The following is a 24,932-nucleotide window of genomic DNA, read 5'->3' as shown; positions in this document are numbered from 1 at the left end:
AGGCCCCCACGCCGCCGCACAGCACGGTGCACCGGGTCAGGCCCCCACGCCGCCGCACAGCACGGAGCACCGGGTCAGGCCCCCACGCCGCCGCACAGCACGGAGCACCGGGTCAGGCCCCCACGCCGCCGCACAGCACGGAGCACCGGGTCAGGCCCCCACGCCGCCGCACAGCACAGTGCACCGGGTCAGGCCGCCGCACAGCCCGGAGCACAGGGTCAGGCCGCCGCACAGCCCGGAGCCCCGGGCCAGGCCGCCGCACAGCACGGAGCCCCGAGCCAGGCCGCCGCACAGCACGGAGCCCCGGGCCAGGCCGCCACACAGCACGGAGCCCCGGGCCAGGCCGCCACACAGCACGGAGCACCGGGCCAGGCCGCCACGCCACCGCACAGCACGGTGCACCGGGTCAGGCCGCCGCACAGCACGGAGCACGGGGCCAGGCCGCCACGCCGCCACACAGCACGGAGCACCGGGTCAGGCCGCCACACAGCACGGAGCACCGGGCCAGGCCGCCACGCCGCCGCACAGCACGGAGCACCGGGTCAGGCCCCCACGCCGCCGCACAGCACGGTGCACCGGGTCAGGCCCCCACGCCGCCGCACAGCACGGAGCACCGGGTCAGGCCCCCACGCCGCCGCACAGCACGGAGCACCGGGTCAGGCCCCCACGCCGCCGCACAGCACGGAGCACCGGGTCAGGCCCCCACGCCGCCGCACAGCACAGTGCACCGGGTCAGGCCGCCGCACAGCCCGGAGCACAGGGTCAGGCCGCCGCACAGCCCGGAGCCCCGGGCCAGGCCGCCGCACAGCACGGAGCCCCGAGCCAGGCCGCCGCACAGCACGGAGCCCCGGGCCAGGCCGCCACACAGCACGGAGCCCCGGGCCAGGCCGCCACACAGCACGGAGCACCGGGCCAGGCCGCCACGCCACCGCACAGCACGGTGCACCGGGTCAGGCCGCCGCACAGCACGGAGCACGGGGCCAGGCCGCCACGCCACCGCACAGCACGGAGCACCGGGTCAGGCCGCCGCACAGCACGGAGCACCGGGTCAGGCCCCCACGCCGCCGCACAGCACGGAGCACCGGGTCAGGCCCCCACGCCGCCGCACAGCACGGAGCACCGGATCAGTCCGCCATACAGCACGGAGCACCGGGTCAGGCCGCCGCACAGCACGGAGCCCCGGGCCAGGCCGCCGCACAGCACGGAGCCCCGGGCCAGGCCGCCGCACAGCACGGAGCCCCGGGCCAGACCGCCGCACAGCACGGATCCCCGGGCCAGGCCGCCGCACAGCACGGATCCCCGGGCCAGGCCGCCGCACAGCACGGAGCCCCGGGCCAGGCCGCCGCACAGCACGGAGCACCGGGTCAGGCCGCCGCACAGCACGGAGCACCGGGCCAGGCCCCCACGCCGCCGCACAGCACGGAGCACCGGGTTAGGCCCCCACGCCGCCGCACAGCACGGAGCACCGGGTTAGGCCCCCACGCCGCCGCACAGCACGGAGCACCGGGCCAGGCCGCCACGCCGCCGCACAGCACGGAGCACCGGGTCAGGCCGCCGCACAGCACGGAGCACCGGGCCAGGCCGCCACGCCGCCGCACAGCACGGAGCACCGGGTCAGGCCCCCACGCCGCCGCACAGCACGGAGCACCGGGTCAGGCCACCACACAGCACGGAGCACCGGGCCAGGCCCCCACGCCGCCGCACAGCACGGAGCACCGGGTCAGGCCCCCACGCCGCCGGACAGCACGGAGCACCGGGTCAGGCCCCCACGCCGCCGCACAGCACAGTGCACCGGGTCAGGCCGCCGCACAGCCCGGAGCACAGGGTCAGGCCGCCGCACAGCCCGGAGCACCGGGCCAGGCCGCCACGCCGCCACACAGCACCGGGTCAGGCCGCCACGCCCCCGCACAGTACGGAGCACCGGGTCAGGCCGCCACACAGCACGGAGCACCGGGTCAGGCCGCCGCACAGCCCGGAGCACCGGGCCAGGCCGCCACGCCGCCACACAGCACCGGGTCAGGCCGCCACGCCACCGCACAGCACGGTGCACCGGGTCAGGCCGCCGCACAGCACGGAGTACCGGGCCAGGCCCCCACGCCGCCGCACAGCACGGTGCACCGGGTCAGGCCGCCGCACAGCCCGGAGCACAGGGTCAGGCCGCCGCACAGCCCGGAGCACCGGGCCAGGCCGCCACGCCGCCACACAGCACCGGGTCAGGCCGCCACGCCCCCGCACAGCACGGAGCACCGGGTCAGGCCGCCACACAGCACGGAGCACCGGGTCAGGCCGCCGCACAGCCCGGAGCACCGGGCCAGGCCGCCACGCCGCCACACAGCACCGGGTCAGGCCGCCACGCCACCGCACAGCACGGTGCACCGGGTCAGGCCGCCGCACAGCACGGAGTACCGGGCCAGGCCCCCACGCCGCCGCACAGCACGGTGCACCGGGTCAGGCCGCCACGCCGCCGCACAGCACGGAGCACCGGGTCAGGCCGCCACGCCGCCGCACAGCACGGAGCACCGGGTCAGGCCGCCACACAGCACGGAGCACCGGGTCAGGCCGCCACACAGCACGGAGCACCGGGTCAGGCCGCCACACAGCACGGAGCACCGGGTCAGGCCGCCGCACAGCACAGTGCACCGGGTCAGGCCGCCGCACAGCACGGAGCACCGGGCCAGGCCCCCACGCCGCCGCACAGCACGGAGCACCGGGCCAGGCCCCCACACCGCCGCACAGCACGGAGCACCGGGCCAGGCCCCCACGCCGCCGCACAGCACGGAGCACCGGGCCAGGCCCCCACGCCGCCGCACAGCACGGTGCACCGGGTCAGGCCGCGGCTCTGCCCAGCAAGCGCTCGTCGCCCCGCCGCCCCAGAGCCTTGCGCCAGTGGTGCAGTGAGCTGAGGCTATGGGGGAGGGTGGACAGCAGGGGAAGGGCTGGGGGGCGAGCTTCCCGGGCCAGGAGCTCAGGGGCCAGGCAGGAGGGTCCTGCAGGCCAGATGTGGCCCGTGGGCCATAGTTTGCCCACCTTTGATCTGAGAAGTGCTGGTTACTTTTGGATCAGTCCCATGGTATTGGAGAACTGGGCTGTAGACAGCAACGTGAAATTCAACAATGACAAATGTAAGGCACTACACTTAGGGACGAAATATCTAACGCACAAATACAGAATGGGGGGGAAATGGCTTGGCAGCAGCACTGCTGAGAAGATCTGGGCGTTGTGGTGGATCACAGCCTCAGCATGAGTCAGCAATGGGGTGCTGTTGCAAAAAATACAAATGCAATGTCAGGTTGCATTAACAGAGGCATAGCATGCGAGTCATGGGAGGTGATAGCAGAGCGGTACTAGGTGCTGGTTAGGCCTCAGCTGGAGCACTGTGTCCAGTTTTGGTCACCAATATATAGAAAGGATGTAAAGAAACCGGAAAGGATCCAGAGGTGAGCGACAAAGATGATCAAAGGGATGGAATGCAAGTCATATGAGCAAAGGCTGAAGGAACTAGGTATGTTTAGTTTGGAAAAGAGGAGCTAAAGGGGGGAATGATAGCAGTCTTCGGATACTTGAAAGGCTGCCATAAAAAAAGATGGAGAAAAGTTGTTCTCTCTTGCCAAGAGGGCAGGACAAGAGGCCATAGGTTCAAACTACAGCACAGCAGATTTAGATTAAATCTCAGGAAAAACTGCCTAACTGTAAGAACAGCAGGACAATGAAACAGACACCTCGGGAGGTTGTAGGGTTGGACTAGATGACCCTTGCAGGCCCTTCTAGCCCTATGATTGTTTCTGGCCTTTGAAGGGTTGAATGTAACTCTTCAGATCAGGTTTCTGGTGCAAAGAGTCATGTTGGCGAGATCAACACAGCTTTCCAGGAATGGTCACGAACATTTGCTGACAATTCTTTGTTTCTGTGACCATTCCTGCCAATCAGCGCGATCATTTGGGTGTTAGTGAAAAGTAAAAGGGGTGCGAACACAACCGCATTGAATTCAGGTGTTGCACAGTAGCAGCTATTCCTGGGGGGTCATTTTGACACAATCACCCAGCTTTCCTTAGACCACTGTGAGGCACCTGCCTGACTTGGCAGATATACAGGCACTAGGCTCATGGATGGACTGGATTTAGCTGCCCCTCCTCATGTCAGTTTGGCTTCAAGCAGTGATCTCCCTTTCCCCTTTATCTCCCTTTCCCCATCCCATTTTTGCCTTGCATTCCCTCAATTTGTCTAGCTCACAGACTAAGGGGGAATGAACTCCCCCCCCACACACATACACACACGCCCCTCCAGCTGTGCAGGTGTAATCAGTGGAATTGCGTGCATGTATCTGAGCGCCAAACACGGCCCATAGACATTGGAAGTAGGAAGGACCTACAGTCCTGGAGTCTTAAACTTGCACCTGTCCTGCCCAGGTCACAGGACCGCAGTGTTACTGGCCATGCAGGGTGGGAATCCCTTGCAGAACAGGTGGACAGTTAAAGTTCCAGGATTAGGTCATCTAGTTTCTCTGCTGCCCAGGCAGGATTATTCCCCAGCACTCTGACAAGTTCATCTTTAAATGGTTCAGGCCATGCTGCTGGTTCCAGCTCCATAGTGCCCCATTCTGAGGGGTACAGGGCAAATTCTGCCCTCACTTTTAGCCAGTGTAATGGCACTGACTTTGTGGAGTCTGGGGGGGAGGAGGGGCCAAGAGGGCAGAATTAGGAGCAAAGAGCTGCTCATTTTTTAACCCTTGAAGTCTATGTCTATAGAAACTATAAGGCAGGGGTTCTCCTTCTTATTTCTGTTTCAGGGGGGCTGTGACTGAAGCCTCAAGCAGCGGCGCCCCCCCACCCTCCCCGCCACTGCGGGGTTAAAGCCTCCAGGGCCAGGGACTTGACTTCTGTTTTCGGGGCAGAGCCCAGAGGGACTCAGGCCAGCTCCACACAGCAGGACCTGGGGAGGAAGCGCCACCTCCACGCCCTGACTCACCTCAGCAGGCCAGCGAGACTGTCTGGGTTGTGTAGGGGTGCAACCAAAAATTATAACTCGGGGGGGAAGTGTGGCTCAAAAAGTTTGAAAACCACTCAGGGTGCAAACAAGGGGTAGCTCAGGGTGCAGGCAGGGTGGTAGCTAGGGGCTGTGTGCGGGGAAGGCCCCCACCTGCAATTGCTGCTCCCTGAGGGCTCTCTGAGCCCCAGAGCCGGATTCCCCTACCTGTGTGGCTCTTACCAGCCATGCAAGCAGTCAAAGGGAGCTGGGGAGCAGCTGCAACCTCGGGCACCAGCAGCAGGAGGAGATGGGGGGATGCTACCATTTCCCGCTTCATGGCCCCAGCCAGAGCAGTAGCAGCTGCCCAACCACTGCCCGGCTCCAACTTCTGGCCTCTGACTTGGCCTGGGGCTGGGGCCTCAGGAGAGGGAGGAGCTGGGGAAGAGAAGGAGGTGTCTGTGTTGTGGGGGAGGGGGATGGAGCTTCCCCTGGGACTGCCCCTTCTGGGTAAGGCAGTGTAGTTTGGATTGCAATGCTCCTATGCCCCCTAACTCCGCTCATGGGCTCGGGGCTTTAGTCCCATGGGAGATGGTAGGACTCAGGGTTTCATCCCCTTGGCTTCCGGCTTCAGCCCACCCAGGGGGCACCAGGGCTTCAGTCACAGGCCCTGCAGCCCCCCCCTGAAATGACTTGTGGCCAGGGGGCTGCGGACCTCCAGTTAAGAACCGTTGCTTTAAGGTGTAGGGTCACATTCAGTTTTGTACGTACACTGGTAGAAGAGATGCCTTAAATCCTGGCCTTAAAAGAGTACAGTGGTGGAATATGTTCCCTTGCACTCACAAGCAGACAAACCAAGGGTGAAAATTTAACCTGCAAGTTCTTCAGTCTCAGTTAAAATAACTGGAAATGGTCCCCAGATGCTGCGTTCAGATCTGGATGGGGACTCCCCCAAAGTCCATCAGGAATGTCTGGCTCTGGGCCTGAGGATTTGGGCCTGTAATGAAAAATAAGCTATGTTAGTTGTAGGCCAGCAGCTTCCTGAAGTTTTCCAGAACATTAGACTTCACATAAATGAACTTCAGCAGGGTTCCCTGATAAACAGAGTAGGTTGTGGAGGGGTGGGATGTGTGCGTGAGAGAGAGAGATGCAAACCGACGTGGGGTACATCTACACTGCACCGAGTCTCAGCACCCAGGTAAATTGACTTGGGCTCATGGGGCTAAAAATTGCACCATAGCCCTTTGGGGCTCAGGCTGGTTAATGTGGAAAACCACAATACAAACCAATGAGATTCCAGCTGATGAAAAGGCAGCAGTTTCCCAATTATTCCATTTTCTCCATCTCCTCATACACCAGCCCAGACAAGTGATTTATTTCCGCCTACAAGCAGGTAGAGACAGGAGAAGAACGAGATTCGGACAAAAAAGAGCTCGCTGGCTACCTCAGCTCTGCTGGAGAGTTTCCAAGCAAGGGAACTAAACTGACATCGAGCTGCCTAGGACTGTTCTTGCCTCCTCTGAGTGGGAGGCGGAGGAGAAACAAGCTCAACAGGTATGAGATTACCCTGCTCCAAAATCTTACTGTAGCCGCCTAGACAAGTAGGACGACCAAAGCAACAGCCACCTTTCGCTCCCTAGAAAGGAGACAGGCGCCTATGCCCGACAATGCACTGCAGACCCTGCAGCAGCAGCATCACCAACTCCGGCGACTTTTCGAAAGCCTCACAACATTTGGGGTCTTTCTTAAAGCCCCAGCGCGTGGAGTCAGCTGATTTCACGAGGCTTTCAGTTAAAAATAAATAAACTTGGTCACTTGCCCTCATGGTTCTGGAGAAAAGGTGATCCTAAGGACTCAGTAACCTCCCCCACCCCCCTTTATTATTTTTAACATCTACTGATTGTGAAGCCGGTCGGATGATTTCGGGAATACCTGAGGCATGATTTCGCGATAGGAAGGCAGCGTCAGAGTGAGTGGCTGTATTCAGCCAGTAGTGATGGCAGCAAGTGTGGTGACAGGCCCCACGAGCCACTCACTGCACGTACCCATCAGGACAAAGCCTTTGCTTTCTCCAGCCTGGGTGCTGTCACTGGCCTAAGCCTCTCAGGCCTCAGGGGGCCTCGCACCAAAGCAGACTAACTCGTTCCCCCTGACTCAGTCTCGGCTGTATGACCCCACTCCTTGATGTCCCCAGGCAGTGTACATGGCCTGCTTTCCTAAGGGGGTAGAGACCTCTGGGACATAACCAGAGCCCTTCTGCCATCTAGCATGGGAAGCCCCTTCTCCTTGTGCATCCCATGGCCGAGGATGCAGGAAGGTGGGGACACAGCGGGGGTCTCGCCTGGGGCAGAGAGTAAGGAACAGCGGAGGAGCCACGTATTGCAACTCACCTCTTCCCTGCCCTGTTTGCCAGCGTGTGAGTACGGCATTAACCGGTCCCACCTGCAGTCGCCCCAGGGGACGCCCTCTCAGGCTGGGGAGGCCGCTAATCAAACTCAGGGCAGAGTTAACTCCAGGCTGGAGTCTAGAAGTGGCCCCACTAGAAAAGAGAGAGAGGAATAAAATAACAAATTAAATCTAATTAAACATTGTAAAATTGAAATGAACCTATCTGGCTCCGTAGGCCTAACCCTCAGCAAGTGCCTAACTGCAGCCACGCACCGTGCCCAGCGTCCATCCCTCCCAAGCCAGTCACAGTTGGCAGCAGTAATTCCTCCGGGAACTGAAATTGGGGGGCGGGGGTTGGTGTTTGAATTTACAGGGGCTGGAGGGATGGAAAACAACTGAAGAGGCAACACTGCATGTGACTAGTTGATTACTTGGGTGGGAATGGGGGGTGTTCAAGGGGGCGGGGCGGTAGGGAAATCCCTAGTGGGTAGGCTGCCAGGGCAACCAAGCGGGCTAGGAATTCATTGGAGGAGGGGTGGTAAAAGGACGCTGTGGTAGGAAAGATGGAGGACTATTTCCCTGATAAATATTGAGGGACACGCTTCCCGCTGCTCCAGCAGGCAAACGGAAGCGATTACGGGAAAGAGACAACCCCCCCCACACACACACACGCACACCCTTTCTTGTGGGGTGAACCTAGGCTCCAGTCTGGTCTTTAACTCCAGGGATAACATGTGCGAAAGGCTTTGTCCTGACAGGTGTGTGCAGACAGCGTGTCTTGTCTACATGACTTTGGTTATAGCTACACTGGAGAAAATAAAAACAAGGCAGCGAGTCTCTGCTCTGGGTTTGTCTGCACTGCAGTTAGACACCCGGAGCTGGCCTGTGCCAGCTGACTCCGGCCTAAGGGGCTGTTTAATTGCAGGGTAGAGGTTCCATGAGTTCTGGGACCCTCACAGGGTCCTAGAGCCTGGGTGCCAGCCCGAGCCCTGACGTCTACATAGCAATTAGTCAGCAGGCCTGGGCCAGCTGGGGTTTGTGCCTGCAGGGTAGCCAGACCCTCAGAGCCCAGGTCAACTGATTTGGGCTCACCCTATGAGGCTAAAAGTAGCAGTGTAGGTGTTCCCACTTGGGAAGGAGCCCAGGCTTTGAAACCCAGCAACGTGGCTGTGTGTGTGTCGGGGGGGGGGGGGGGGGGGGGAAGGGGGCGCAGAGCCTGGGCACCAGCCTGAGCGGGCATGGCTACATTGCTATTTTTAGCCCCGTAACATGAGTCCCACAAGCCCGAATCGGTGGACCCAGGCTATAAGCCTTGTTTTTTTTCCCAGTGTAGATGGCCCCATATTGCCCCAAGCGCCACTGAACGGTAACAGTCCTTAGGCCTGGTCTACACACAGTGTAACTATTTCAGTTAGAGGGGATGTTGTTTACGGATATAGTTACACTGCTATAAGCCTCATCATGTGACTCCAGTGCCTTAAACTGGGATGGCTTAATCCCATTAAGGAAGCGGGCCTAAGCTATGCTGCTTTATGATGCCTTTATACCAACAGAACTGCAGCGTCGTACCCGTATAACTGGCCTCGTAGCGCTAAAGTGGTGCAGACGTTCGTGTGTCGCCAAGGCCTAGGGCTCCTAAGTGACTTGGGCACTTTGAAACTGTTACCCGAGCCCTTAGACCGCAGGAGCTGGGCCAGGTTGACGAACACATGCCAGCGTCACACCTTTGAAGCCTAGCCCAGCAAGGCCTTTGTGGTAGTGAGATGGGCACAGGAGCCCAGTGCTCTGATGTGAGGATGCGGGACACTGTTTTGCTGGTGCTGTTGCAATATGGGGGGTGAGAGGGAGGGTCACCGGGGGCCTTGGTGCACACACTATTCCAGTGCAGGCTCCCAGACAGAGTTTTTGGGTACAGTTTTGGAACAGACAGGAAATTGCACCTGCTCGTTGAACATTTTCTGGGGGAGCGCGTTCTCTCCCAGAACCCTCTTGTCTCTGCTGGTTCCTGCTTGCTTTTGCCTGGCTCCCAGCACAAGGAGAACAGAGGGTGAAGAAATGGCCAAAAAAAAAAAAAGTGACTGTTTTAGTTTGGGGGTGTGTGTGCAATCTACCAGGGATGATGGATTCTTTCTAAAAAGGGGGGTGGGGGCATGAGGCCCTGCCCCCTCCATGGCCCCACCCCTGCCCCTCCTCTTCCCCCCCAAGTTCCCATCCCCCAGCCAAGCCAGAAGCTGGAGCCAGGCTGCAGAGCCTGGGCTCCTCCACCTACCTAGGGTGGGGAGGGCTTGAGAGCAGATCCCAACCCATCTCGCCCCTCCCCAGGCCTCCCACCCAGGGCAGGTGGAGGGTCCATGGCTCCCCACAGCTGCTCAGGCACCCGGGCCACTCTGACCTGAGCCAGGCTCCAGCTTCTGACCTGGCTGGGGAGTGGGGCCTGAGGGGGAAGAGGCCTGGCCTCAGGTTGGGCCAATGGCGAAAAGTGGACAGACCCTAGCGCTCCTCCCACTCTTTCAGATGAGCCCACCCCTTTACCCTTCAGTCCTACATTAACATTGGAGCCACCCCGCCCACTGCCCCTTCTCTACACCAACTCGGCCTTTCAGCTTCACAGAAACTGGCTGGATCCAGTGTCTGATCAGAAGCACCGGCAGGCTCCAGCAGTAATTATGTCCGGTTGCCCCAGGCCTAGGGAGTTGTTGTGATGCCTGTACTATGCTGCTGCTGGAAGGTTAGGGGAGGGGGAAAGGAGAAATGGCGTCTCTGGTATGAACAGGGAGGACACCAGACACTCCTTGAACATAAAGTGATAGCCTGACTCATTGCCTGGATGGTTGGCAGCAGATGGCCACATGAGCAAGGGGGACACGGACTTTGGGAAGGGAAAAGGTGCACTTAGATTGTAGTTGCTCTCTTGATTTTTTTGGGGGGGCAGGGGTGTATATTTAAACTCTTGCAACTCCTCAATAGAGTGACTAATACACCTGCATGACTGCCCCATCCTTCCAGAGTGATCTAGGAGTCCAACTCAAATACCATGAGCCTGAGTCTGATCCCATCTACACTGATGTAATTCCACGGCCCTCCATGGTTCTGTACCTAATTAAACATGGAGTGAGGTCAGAATCGCCTTTGTCTGTACATATAACAGAGCACCCCTCATTTCCCTCACTTGGGATCTATAGTACTAAACAGCACAAGCATCTATTGTTTGAGCTAAAAGAAAAACTCTGTTATCTAGCAGCTGTAGTAGACCCTTCTCCTCCTACATGGACCAGCCATTAAAGGGAGACACAGATCACTCTGCCAGTATAGGGAAAAAATCAGAAAAGCCCTTATCTTATTGAATTGGAAAGATGAGCAGCTTTTAAAAAAGGGACAAATCCCATCCCCACCACCAATCTAGGCAGGCTAGGAACTGCATTCTACCAACAGCTTGAGATTTACCCAGAATCTATACCCTGTTCTGCAAAAGTAGCGAGCTATGGGAATAAATGGCCAAGATGTTTTAAAAATTAAATGTCAACCAAACTAGTAAAAACACAAAATCCCCAATCCCTTTACTAATCGTCTCCAGTTAGGTAATTAGGCTAATGATTCCTAAATATTTGATTAGGAATATTAGATTCCTTACGCACAAGAGTGAGTGTACAGTGCAGATGGGTGTGCTAGGGAGAGCGAGCACAAATTCACTCTGGTAAGATTCTGGTAAGGTATCTAAGAGTTTGGGAAGATGGTTTGCTTTATCATTGCACAGTTACATTCCACCCTTATTTAAATGGCTTCTCGTCTTAACAGAAATAGGAAAGCAAATTCCCCCCTGCTACATCATCACCAGCCTGTCCTTAAGCCTCCCACTCGTCTCATTGGCCTCAGTATTTTTTGTGCCCTGTATTCCTGCAGCCACTTGTTACTATTGCCGAGCAACAGACCTTAGCAGCAGCTGGTCTGCAGCAGGGTCGCAAGCGTTCTAAATGCAGTGCCCTGCCATTGCTGGCTGTGATTCCGATGACATGAGCCAGTTCACTGCAGTGGAGACGGTGTCTGTGGCATGTTAAGACAGGAAAGCTCACTGCTTTCCTGAAGTTTCGAATCCCCAACTCAAGCTGCATCGCCAGTGTCTGAACCTATGGCCCTGCCTGAATTTGTAAGAGACCACCACCTCTGTGAATACACGAGGCCATACGTAACCAGGATATGATATGATTCAACTCCTCTGTACCTGGCCACAGCAAAACCCAGTCCTGATGTAGATTCTGCTCAGGAAGACTCATTATTGCTTAAAACTGCTCGAGCAAAGACAAGCCCTTGCCTTCTCCACTCCTGCTATTCTGGGAAGTAAATACCACTCACCAAGAGCTGGGGTTTTCAGGACAAATTTTTTGGTGGCCTCAAGAGTGCGGCCACCAACTCTTTCCGGTGGCCGTGCTCACACTTTTTCCTAAAACACTTAATTAGCTTTAGGAAAAACAAATAAATATGCACATAGATATCATTGTAGTTCCTTTATTGCTAGCTAGTAAGTCTGTTGTGAAAAGTGATACTTTTATGTTTGTTAATATCACTTTTCACAGCAGACTTACTCAGCCCAGGCAAGCCTAGGGACAAATGAAGCCCTGGATAGGGAGGTTGGGGGAGGCAGCTGAAGCCAGGGGTGATTGGGGGGGGGGCGAAGGAGAGTGGAGGAGGCAGTGGAGCCCCGCGAACTGAGTGTTCTGCCCTGTCACCCCACAGCTGAAGCCCAAAACCTGGGCCCCACCACCCCTGGGAAAGTGCAGAACTCACCTGCTGCCTGCTCCTCTAGCGTTGTGCCCCAGGTAACTCCAGGGGGGTGCAGGGCTCAACCCCTGCTGGCAGCCCCAGCAAGCAACACCAACATCCAGGAGCAACAAGGAGGGAGAGAGGTCGCTACTCCCCCCTCACCCGCATCACAGCCCAGGAGGCTGTGGCCAACAAGAAGAGTCCCTGGTGGCCGCATTTGAGAAATGCTGACCTAAAGGGATGAGAGGGTGACATCTGAAATTCAGCAGTGGATTATATAGCAAATGGTTCCAGCTGGCTTTTAATGTCCTAACTTAAAGTGCCTTCCGTCTCTTAAAACGGGACGGATTCTGTTCTCAGCTGCACCAGCTGAAATCCAGGGAAACTCCACAGAAGGCCCCAGGGTTACTCAGGCTCGCCCCAGTGCCAGTGAGAGCAGGGTTGTTCCCTCCTCTCTGTAAACTGACAGCCCCACCAGTCAAATGCAGCTACTGATTCTACATCTAACACTTGGTGATTAATACCACAGAACATAAAGCCAGGACCACACTGCTCCCACACTAAACTCAGGGCTGGTCCACCTTGCCGACAGCCAAACCATTCGGAGGGGGCTCCGAGGGCAGAATCTTCTTGGAGGACATTCTCTTATTGTTGTCGGGGTGCAGGGTCTGCTCTCCTGGGGAATGAGCCACCCCCGCCACCCTGCACAGGCAACTAATGGGAGTCAAGATCGATCCCTGTGGAGGCCTTGTGCTCCCTCATGCCCCTCGGCCAGTGTGGCTCCAATCGAGCTATGCTACCAGCAACTGCCACTGGCCATGGTTGCTCTGAGAAGCTCTCTTACAAGGAAACTCCTACCATGGAGGGGGCTCCATAGGCAACGCAGGTCAAAGCTGTATTTACCTTTCCCGGGCAATCTCCACAGAGGAGCTAGGGGGTAGAGTGCGTGTGTCTCGCACAACTGGTCCCATTCAACCCTATGTGAGGCCACCTGTCCCCAACCCAGCTACCCCTAACTTCCATGGAGTACCCTAATGGGTCAATAAGTCCTTCCTCGGTCAATAAGTCTCCCAAGTCCTGTCTGGATTCCCATTTAACACAATGTTTTGGTCATGAAAAAAAAAAAAACGGGGACAAGAGTTTTGTATCTTTTAATTGTTTATTGTATAATATAAAACTACAAAAGTAAGACTGCTCATTTCCATGTACATTTGTCCAACTGTTTTGATTACAGCCCATACCTACATGTGAATACAGTAATCTGGTTTCAGATGTATATGTCTGTAATATTGCATAGAAAAGGCACAGCGCTAAGGTCTGTGGGGGGAAAAAAAAATACAGCCTTCTTTTTGACAATAACAAGCCCTGTTCAACCACCATGCACTGAACATGTCACACTATATACACCTTTTCCAGAATCTCTGCCTTTACAGATTCTAGCATGGATTACATTGTTAACCCTCGAAAAAGGTTTTGTTTTTTTAAAAAGGATTCCAGAATTTGCATTAGGCCTATTTTCTGAAAGGGGGGGGGGGGAGCTTAAAATGAGCTAATTTCTGAGAAACATTCAGACTCATTAATGTATGTACTGAAAGCAACTTTCACAAGAGCAGGATGCTGAAATCTGTTCAAAATTAAATAAATGTTTACACCTCTTTGGAGTGAATTAAACCATTTCTCAGGAAGGAACTATTACAATTTGCTCATTTAGTTTTTGAAGAAAGTGTCTCGATCATCTTATTTTGTAGCTTACTGCAAGGAACATGACTAAATAGATGCCTTTAATTTTTAATACTTTACTGCTCCTCAAAGTTTCTTTTAAAAGGAATCTCTCCTTGCTTTGCATACAGATATGTACAGTCCACTCAGACTCTGAGCAGGGACTGTTATTGGGGCCCAATCCTATATTGCTAGCAAAATTCCCACTAAGAACTACGCGAATTACTTATGAGCAAGGACTGCCTGATCAGGCCCAGTAAGCAATAGTAAAATCAAAACCCATGCAAAAAAACATGGTGCACTTGGAAAGTGCATTTACAACTTTTTGTCCGTGTCTTACCATTTTGCACAAATGCAGTGTCAGTTCTTTGCACTTCCTGGAGCAAGGGCACCACCCTGCAAACTCTTGCTCGCTCGTATAGCCCCACAGACTTCACAGGGACTCCTTGCATGAGTAAAGATTTAGGGCAAGTCTACGCTACAGCGCTCTATCGGCGCAGCTGCACCAATGCAGCTGTAGTGCGTCTGGTGAAGACGTGCTTTGCTGACGGAAGAGTGCTCTCCCATCGGCACCTCGGTGAGACACCAAAGCTCCGTCAGCAGGAGAGTGTCTCCCGCCGATATAGTGCTGGTGTGGACAGAGCGAAACTTGCGCTGCGGGGCGGGAAGCAGGGGCTTTTTCACACCCCTGAGTGACACAGGTTAGGTTGACTTAAGTGGTAGTGTAGACCTGCCCTTACTCATGCATTTACAAGATCACGCCCTAAAGGAACAGCGATAGTATGCTGACCTTGCTGCTGCGTCTACTCAAGACTCCATCCGACTTTAAAGGGTGCAAGAGCAAGCCCCTTTAAAGGAACTGACACATTACAAGCCCGATTTTTATGAGTAATTTTGAGTATTAAAATCTCCCTCATCCATCCTTTTTGCATATTTCAAACAACCAGACCCATACTGGAAAGGGGGCGGGGGGGATTAATGTGAACCGTGCATATCCCGAATAGAACCCAATGCATTTTCTCTGAATCAGGCTCCCATCCCCTTTTCATACAGATTTACATTCCTACAAGAGAATACATTCCTACCATACATTCTGTACATGTTACAATCCAGATGTTGTTAGCTTCACAATAAAATAAATATATTTACAATGAAAAAAAAAGGAATAAATAACTTATGAAAAAATCACTTCAAATCCAAAGCTCTTTTGTTCTGCTCCCATCTTGTCACTTCATTGCACATCATTGTCAATATCCATCACCTGGGTATTCATCTTTTATAAAGAATTCTTATCCTGACTGTTATACTCTGACCTTTGCAAGAAGGCCATGCTATAGAAAGAAAGTTACTGCCAAAGTAGAAGATTCCAACAAGCATTTCAATCTATAGAATTAAAGGTTACAGTTCAAAATAAGAATTACTGACCTTCTGCCTAATTTTATAAATCAGGTGTTTTGCTCTTTGTGTATCTCCTGCCAATTTCCTTTAAGTACTCTGTTATTAAGGATTTCCCTACTTTATTACCAAGAATACACAGATTTCTTTTGAGTGGTAAAGTAGATTTTGAGATCTTGTCTCCTGTTCTGCAAATACAAAGAGACTTCAAACAACCATTTTTAAACAGCAGTTCACTGCTCTGAAAATGGCATTTATTTGAACTGTTGCCTAACATATGGTGCTTGTCTAAAAACACAATTAACTAATCCAAAGAAAGGGCAGTTGTTAAGAACCGATTTACAATAACTTAGAACAACGATAATCAACTGCTTACCATGTTATTGTTCTGAACAATCAACATTATTGCATGGCTTTAGGGTTTTGTATACAGATTGATGCACCTTGTTGTAGCCAGGGTTTCTTGGGTGCTCCAGTTACAAAAGTTGCGGAGTCTGTGGCAGGACTGTTCTCTCACAAGGAATGGAAGCTGCTGAATGAACAGCCGCCAAACATTACTGGATGCAAAACAGAGCAACCCTTCCCTAGCTGGCCCTGCGCCAGCAATTCAAAATGGTCCCTAATTCTACAGTTGGTTGATGCCATTCTGTTTGAAGTCATAAAATACTAGTATTGTAAGCGAACTATTGCGATTATATCAACATCTTGTGTCACTTAGTAATTCTCTTTAAAATATACTAAAACTGGCTGATTAATTAGGATCTAGAAGCATTTCCTAATTGTATGATGCATTGCATTTAGAGTAGCAGTTCCTTCATTGCAAAATCTATTTGCTTTGTGTTGTGTGTGTGCATTATATATATTTACTAGTAAATATATATGGCCTGTTTAAAGTGCCAATTTATAAAGCTGCCTTTTTAAAGGCAGACAAGACCCAATTTTATCCATGACAAGAAGTGAGCAGAATTGACTGAATATTGCCAAATGACATAAAAACATAATTTAAAATTTCTTAAATAAATATAAAAGTTATTCCTAAAGAAGCCATAGGCATGTCAACAATATAGGTTGTAACCTGCACTCATCAGCTAAAGTACCATTGAAAAATTAAAATGCCATAGCAATTTCAGCAACAGGCATGATACATTGCAAACGGTTTTTTAAATTAAATGTACACCACAATGAATACAGAAATGCTACTGGTGCAGTAATGAGAAGACTTCTCAGGTGTTACAGGGGAGGGAAACATGCATAGAAAGCTGTGTCTGTATATTCATTGTAAAACAGGTCTATAAAGTGTAAAGCAGGTAACAAGAAACGAACCCTAGAGGAGATGCCAAGTGATGTAACACAACTGGCTCCAGTTTCAACAGCAATGGATACGAAGATAAGTCCATCCAGTGCAGATAAGAGATGAGCTTCACTGCAGTAATACTGAAGTTGCATTTTTCAGCACTCATTAACACAGTGAGGGAGAAAGAATGCTCCAAGAAAGGGCAAGTGGAATCTTGAACACAAATTAACTGGAACAAATACCACGTATGCCTTCTTTAAGAAAAATTACAAAGAGATGTATTGTTTGTAAATGGCGTGTATATTCCCATTAAAATCATTCGCAGTAACTTCAGCTAAGGAAATGCTGACTTGCTAAAATGGTAACACATTTCAAGTAACAAAGACAATTGGCTGTTCCAAATTTAGGGGAAAAAAACCCAAAAACTTTGCTTAAAAATAAAAAAAAAGATTATACATTTGCTTGACATACTGGCTTCAGGATCAGGTTTTCAGTAGCCTTGATCTCACAAGAGAACACTTAGAATGAAATTTCACAATTATCTCCTGCCAACTGTTTAACATAGGTCTTGGAGTAGACATGGCTCTAAGGTTTTACAAATCACAGTAGTGCACAGGTGGCTACAGCAGCGAGTAAATATTTGTGAAACTCTTGTGAAACAGCCCCAGCCCTTTCTTAAAGCACTGTTTGCATTCAGGGAGACCCAACTGCAGATTTATTTGATCCGTTTTTCTCTTTGCACCATACACATATAAAACATTACAACTCTGTATAAAAGTACAAGTGGTTCTTGTACATCAATTATGCAGGAACTATGTGAGCAAATCCTATCAAAATAGCTATTTTTTGTGTGTATAAACAGCATTTTTTTTTTTTAGAAAAAACAATATAATAAACTGCAGAATCTGTACAAAAATATAAAATAAATTTGGGCAGCAGTTTCTGAACAGCCATGTAAATGCAACACTTAAAGAAGACTAGTTAATGCCTCCAAAGGGCTGAATTGCTAAGTCAACCTATACAGGGCTAAAATGCCAAAAAGGTACTGAGATTATCTAAATAATAAATTTTTTACCTCTTGCAATAAAACTTATAGAAAAAATAGACAAATATGCACATGCAAATTTACAGCTTTCCCCAACATAATCCTTGTGCTTAGCTTTTACAATTCAATTTGTTTGTCGTAAGATCATAGTAATATTGTCTACAATATGCATTCTTTCCTATACCAGGGTATTAGGTCTTCCTTGAGGAACCACTTTAAAAAAATACATTGAAAGTGGTCATACATGGATGAAGGCACTCCAACTCTGCTTGAAGCAAAAACTAGTGTGATCCTTTTCTTTTAAAAAAGGCAAGCAAGGACGCATGCACAGTGCTGTGAATTTGGAGGGGCGGGGAGGGAGGGAAGGGTTGTGAAAATACTACCAAGTGTATATACTGGTACATAAAAAGTCGTTATACTTTAAGACCCAACAAGCACCTCCATTATGTGATCCAGTTCTGTGAGGTCCATTTTGAAAGGCTGATTTGGGGTTACTGGCTGACTGCTGTAGGGGGCGAGAGTTTTTAGGAGATCATCTGCTGAGACAGGAGCCATTTTTGAGGCAGCTCCTGTAGCGGATGTGCAAGGGTCAAAATCATACATAGATGTGTCAATGTCAGCAAACAGAATATCATCCAAGGTCAAGTCTGTAAGGAAACCTGTGGAAGTTGTTATCTCAAAATTGCCAGGTAAAGAGTCCATGAGTTTTGATTCACTTGTTCTGCTCTCTTGGACTCCCTCAGACTTTTGAACATTAGACTCACTGGAGTTATCTTTAGAGTCATCTGTTGTTGCTGCTGCTTCTGTTGCTACTACGACTGCCTCGGTAGAGGTAGGTGCTGGACAGAGCTCCTCAATTTCGTCCAAGGCCGAGGAGAAACTGTCTTTTACCGGTTGGACAGCTGGAGGTGGTAGTTTTGTAGGACCATCATGTTGGACAGTCTGGGAAGTGCAAAAAGTGTCATCCTCAAGCAGAGAGGCTGGGGTGAGGCAAGACTCCAATGGTGTAGTGATTACTAGGTCAGTGGGGTGAACTGGCTGAGAGGCAAGATGACTGAACGCAGGCTGAGCCTCTCGAAAGCTGTCACCCAGAGGGTCAGTAGGCTGTGAAGTGGTGATGAACACAGGCCTCAAGCTACCTTCTTGTTTGAGTTCCTCCTGGATTCGCCTCAGCATGTTGTTAATTAAAACTGTCTTTTGCAAGCTTGGCTCTGTTAATGGCCTGTGGTTATAAAGTTTCATAAGGGAAATGTTGAAGATAGTCTGGCGCTGTAAGGTGTAAGACACCTTAGATGGACCGTCAGTAGGAGACACCACTTTGCCTTCCAGCCCATCTTCATGCTCGTCAAACTTCCGCTTTCCTCCTTTTCCCAACATATATCTGAAAAAGAGGGGGGAAACCATTACAATAAATCATTAAAAATATTTATATCTTACAGCAAAACACTGTCTTTATGCTTCACACCAACAGCTCAGTGTCCAACAGTTTCTACCTACCCTCAGCAGATGTTCTACATATCAGTGACACAGATGGGTTTGAATCAGATCCCACTCATACTGGTTTCCCACTAGAGTAACTTCATTGACTTCAATGGAGTTACTCCTGATTTACACTGGTGCAATGGAGAGAACAGAATTAGGCACAGATAGCTTTTGCTCCGACTAGACCTACCTTAGTACAATGCTACGGCTGATAATTTAAACAAACCTAAGTCAGTAAATCCAAAGTATGGTTACAGCAGCAACTGTAACCCAGCCCTCTGCACACCTGTAGCATTTACACTGTGCACTGTACAAGGATGCAACTAATGCACGCTGTTAGGTGCATTAGTTGCATCCTTCTCATGCCAATATGGGCACACAGGGCAGAAACTAGGCTCTTCCATTCCTCTCTAGCATTTGCTGCTGCTTCCATCCACTCTGCGGCGTTGAGACTGAGTGTCCTGCCCTCCTCCCTGCTAGGTGTATGCCTTCAAATATAGCTCTACTGCGGGCATTAATCATTCCCTGAGTTTTGAATTTACATTACCAATCATAACACTGCATTTAACTTAGGGGCTTTTATACTGAATTTCCCTTTTTATTTTAAATTTAAAAAATTCCCAGAAATTATACACAGAGATCGCAGAGCCTACTCTCTGGCATTCCGGATATATGTATACCCCAACTTGCTGTTTTACTCAAATGATTAAAATGAACTCTAGACCAGGAAATGCTCGTCTCACCTCTCCAAAGCACATACATGACAAATGAGGGAAAAAATCCTTTCAAGTCATTTAGACCATCCTCCTGCCAATGCAGGATTGTTCTCTCCTGTGTATTCTCCCGTTTAACATAAAGTTAACGGCTACAGCCACAACTTTCAAAAAGTGACTAGTAATTTGGGGCACCCAAAGTTCAGAGTGCCCAAATTTAGACCCCTTAAAGGGGCCTGATGTCCAGAATGTGCTGAGCACGCACCCTGCAGAAATCTGGCACCCTATAATCAAAACACACACACAAAAAATCACTGATCCTGGTCTATTAGAGTATTTGTTTCTAGGCACTTCAATGTCCCAAACCGAGGCAGTCACAAATGCACAGCTAAGCTGGTCACCCTATTAACACTTAGCACTAAGATCATAATGGTCTGACAGCCTACCCTGCCACCACCTGCTCTTTGGCTCTCCCTGCATATTTGCAATCACTGTGGATCTTAGACCCTGACTTTTAAAGGTATTCAGCGTTTCTCTGCTCAAGGTTGCAAGGCCTAGGCCCAGATTCGCAAAGGTACTGAGGTAAAACCAGTGACAGCTAGGCACTAAATACCTTTGAGAATCCTGGCCTAAGTGGTTCACATGGCTAAGTCCCATTTTCATTTTATGCTCCTATGTGCCTAAAATCACATCTGGAACTGGGACTCAGCCATCTAAGTCACTTAAGCATTGCAACCCAGAGAAGCAATGCCTTTACAAATCTGAGAACTTTCCATTTTAATTTACTTAAGGGAAGGAGCTTCCATCATTTTGTTCGGGGCACTATTTAGGCTGAACAACAGGAAACGTTTCCTAACAGTGTTGTCAAAAGTTTCGTTTCACTCATTTTTCACCTTGTTTATTTGAAGAAACATCATCTGCCTTTTTCCAGTTAGATTTTGCACGTGGAACATCCACACGCATCTGATGCGCATATCTGGCTAATCACACTGAATCAACAGGGAAATGACACACTACTGCACATGCACAATGTGTCTTATTTTTAAATGCCTAATCAAAGCACGTTCATCACTGAGGCCTACATACATGTCAAGTTGGAAGCTTAAAAATTTCTTTTGAGGTATCAGAGGACAACATTTTTTAAAAGTGTCAGCATGCACACACTTTCCTAACGCAAAGATAAATTTAAAAAAGGACGATCAGACGTTTGTCCAACTTTCCTAGGAACATAAACTGCCTTTGAGCTAAGCAAAGCAGCATGGTGCTTTTCCAATCACAGATGTTTTATCAGAAAGTTAGAGAGCACCTGAAAAGAGAGACCTAGAAAGTGTTGCCCATATCTAACCAGAGCACCATAATTGTGACCATATTATTGTCAGCAGCATTCACTGGGTGGGAAAATATCGTATTTGAGATGCATAGTAATCAGCTCAACAAACCAATTCTACCATCATCGTAACAGGTGCACCTTATGCTACACACTTGGGTGTACAAACAGTACTCTGGGGCGGAACTCAACTACTTCTCAACCACATGGCTCTTCCAATAGTTCTGGAAGCACACAGAGGTTTTGTTTTGCTTGGGGTGTTTTCTGAATCTCAATTATTACTCAGGAAAATGGATTTCAAAGCCTGATGTAGAAATATATTTTCTGCTGCGGATGGCCTCCAGATAGTCTTTCAATGCTTGTGAGAGTTCAGTCTTGGGATTTTTCCCCCGATAATTAGGCTGCATGGAATGAATATATTGTACAAGAAGTTTTATTGGACGTAATCTAAACAGTTGAGAAGAGAGGCCATCAATACATCTCCCTTACCTGCACCACAAGCTCCATCAACCCCATCTGAGGAAAATCCTGCAGAAGGGAGAAACTCTACGCTGCTCTCACTGCATCAACCCACTGTGGGGGCTGGGGATATCGCAAGTTCACACAGGGGGTAAAGGGTATATAGGTCCCTAGCAAGCCCACATGTGCACAAAAGCCTCCCCCCTTTGCATTGTTCACTTGGCTCCCGCATGCCAGAGTGGCAATCTTCACACTCAGGAGTTATGCTACCGCTGGCTCCCTGCCCGCCCTTTCCTCTTACTGGGGCAAGGGGGTAAAGCAGAAAGCAAGGAGCAGAGAACTCGCATGCTTTTACCTGGCAACAACACAGAGATTAGTGAGAGTGCCTTGAAACAGGCCTAAGGAGTGAGAGCATGGAGTCAGGCGTGTGGCACTGCAGAGAGGCACACCTGGAATGCTGCACCTACGTTTACTGCAATGAAGAAACGAACCATAGAGCTGCTGTCCCCTCACCAGCCTGGCACCTCATTCCCCCAAGCCCATGGAACTCCCAAAGTGCAGGGTTCACCTGGAGGGCTATGCAGGGGACTGGAGGTAGGCTGGTGGGGCAGTGCTTCCTTGGTGTTGCTTCCCTTGCTCTAACGACTCTGGAGCCATTTTGACGGGCGTTTTCTCCTGTCATCCCCTCCCCATTGGACAGCAGTGGAGAGGAGGTGGCCTAGGAAGATTCTCATTTAATCAAGACCATCTCTGCTCAGGCTCACCCCTTTCTCTTTTTTATTTAGTAACATGTACGAGGGGAGGAGGATCATAGTCCCCCTGGTAAAGCACAGAGTGGCAGATGAGATCAGCTCCAGATGCAGAGGGAAATTACAACAGAAATATAAGTAGACTTGAACCCCAAGCCTGACTCTTACACAATCCTTTCTGTGTTGCCATAAAGGTCTAAAGCAGTGGCTCCCAAACTTCTCACGGTCACGCCCCCCTTACTCCTGTCCACATCTCGGGGCCAGGAGCGGGGCAGTGTGGTTGAAGCAGAGAGCTGCCTGAGTCCATACATGCGGAATCGGGTGGGACTGTTCTTGGGATTGCACTCATGCTCCAGTGGCCGCTCTATTTGTCCTGTGCTAGCTCGAGCAGAGCTAGTGTGTGTAGGTCTACACAAGCTGGGCATTTTGTCTTCCAGGTGCTATGCAGACAGACCCTACCTAGGAATAAAAAAGAACCGTGGCCTGGCTGTGGCTGGCCCAGATCAACTGACTCAGGCTCAGCTCAGGGTCCCGGGCTCAGAGCTCAGGCTCCAGCCTGAACCAGAATTTCTACACTGTAATTTTCTAGCTCCTGTGAACCCGAGTCAGCTGACCCAGGCTCTGGGACTCAGTGCCCCAGGGCTTTTATTGTAGCATAGATATATCTTAAGAGACAACTTCTGCGGTCCTTATTCAAGCAGAATTCCCAGTTCACCTGATGTGAGTTTGGCCTGAGGAAGGACTGCACCGCATGTACCCACTGGTTTAACTGTTGTGCAGCTTTCATTTGAATTGGTTTAAGATCTTTAACCTTTCTTCTCAGCCCCAAGCTTTGCTTTTAAAATTGCTCCTAAAACAAAAGCCTTTGCAGAGTGGAGGGGAAGAGGCAGGGTAAAAGAAGCATCAGGGAAATACTGACACATTCTGAAGTTTGTCTAACACTGAATCTAAAACAAGCGTGGGGAAAGTCAATCTTTATGGTTAAAAATAAATCCAAACTCCAGATCTCTTTCTGGAGTTATATGCAATTTAAAAAAAAAAAAAGGGGGGGGGGAGAACCAAACAAACCCAAGAAAAGCTGTGGAACCTGTTGGCACCAATCCAAGTTTCTTGGCTAGCTACCAAGAATCCTTAAGCCTGGAATCTCGGGTGAACGAAAACTCTGAAATGTAGCATTACCCCATGGAAGTCTGTGTTTTCTCTCATCCCTAGTGCCAATTTCACAGAATGCTCAGCCTCTTTTCTTTTTAAAAGTTCTGCACGCTTCCTTTCACTTCAAATGTGTGTGCCAAGAGCAGAATCGCGAGGCTGGCAGACATGGGATACATCAGAGTAAGTGTTCGGAGCCCAGCAGCTTTAGAAGCTTTGTGCTAGGATGAGCACTGGTAGGCTTACAAGCAGAAAAGGGCTCCATTATAAGAAGACCTAGCAACAGAATATAACGGCTGCCATACTGGGCCAGGCCAAAGGTCCATCTGGCCCAGTATCCTGTCTTCTGACAGTGGCCAATGCCAGGTGTCCCAGAGGGAATGAACAGAACAGGTAATCATCAAGTGATCCATCCCATCACCCATTCCCAGCTTGTGGCAGACAAAGGCTAGGGAGGGACGCCATCCCTGCCCATCCTGACTAATAGCCATTGATGGACCTATCCTCCATGAACTTATCTGATATTTCTTCTCCAACCTTGTATTTAAAGCAGAGCTTTTTAATGGTGTAGGGACTGCTGGAGAAGTTTTAAAGCTTGTCAGTCCCTGGAAACTAGAAAATATTCACTGTACAAAGCAAACCCTTCCTCCCTCCCATCAAGAGGAAAGCAGGCAAGGCAGTTTGGGTGGCTAACACAGCCTTCCCATGCTAAGTTTTTTAAATGAGCTGGTTTCTCCACTGGGCACCAAAGAGCGCGGTACCTGAAGTAAGCTCCTAAAGTGACACACACACACACACTCTCTCTCTCTCTCTAACTTCTCTATATTGTTTTCCAGGAAGCTTAGAAATGACTGAAGTCTTCCTGTACACGACTGTCTAGCTTTCACGTATCATTCAACCTTTATGTAGCTCAGAGTGCTGTTAGTGTCCTTTTAAAAGACAGAACGTATCAAGTAACTCAACTTCACCTACTAACTTTACAGTATTTTCACACTCCAGAAATCCCCTATCAAATGGGTCTAAAACTTTCAATCTTCAGAAGTAGCTATTTCTAGCCTACACAAGGAGATTTTCATTTCACTAACTAGGGGCCTAGAATGACTAGCATTGGAACATAAGCTTTTTAAAATATTTTATTCCAGACCACAAATGGGAATTGTTTTGAAAAATTTCCATTAATTACTTGTTCATTCTGCATGACTCCCCCCCCCCCCACCAATGATCTTGTGTCATTGAAAACATTAGAAAAACATTAGAAAACATTTCAATTTTGCACATATTGACTTGTTAAAGTATCAAGTGATTTAAAATAAAAGATACTGAGGTAATATGCACCACATAAGAAACATTCCAACTTTCAGAGTAACAGCCGTGTTAGTCTGTATTCGCAAAAAGAAAAGGAGTACTTGTAGCACCTTAGAGACTAACCAATTTATTTGAGCATGAGCTTTCGTGAGCTACAGCTCACTTCATCAGATGTATACCGTGGAAA

The 24,932-nt window shown here is 50.5% G+C and overlaps 1 protein-coding gene across 5 annotated transcripts in view; it reads right to left on the bottom strand.

Moving 5' to 3' along the window:
• Nucleotides 1-13,248: 13,248 nt before the first annotated feature.
• SERTAD2 (SERTA domain containing 2) overlaps nucleotides 13,249-24,932 on the bottom strand; it is a 99,338-nt gene continuing 87,654 nt past the window's right edge. For all 5 annotated transcript variants that reach the window (XM_048842699.2, XM_048842697.2, XM_048842696.2 and 2 more), the window contains one exon: nucleotides 13,249-18,942. In XM_048842699.2, the coding sequence (XP_048698656.1) occupies nucleotides 17,982-18,938 (957 nt within the window). In that variant the 5' untranslated portion in view covers nucleotides 18,939-18,942 and the 3' untranslated portion in view covers nucleotides 13,249-17,981. The remainder of the gene's footprint in view (nucleotides 18,943-24,932) is intronic.

This window comes from Caretta caretta, chromosome 3, assembly GCF_965140235.1.
Source record: "Caretta caretta isolate rCarCar2 chromosome 3, rCarCar1.hap1, whole genome shotgun sequence".
Classification (NCBI taxonomy): Eukaryota; Metazoa; Chordata; order Testudines; family Cheloniidae; genus Caretta; species Caretta caretta.
The sequence above is the reverse complement of the archived record's forward strand: the minus strand, read 5'-3'. Positions and strand labels throughout refer to the sequence as shown.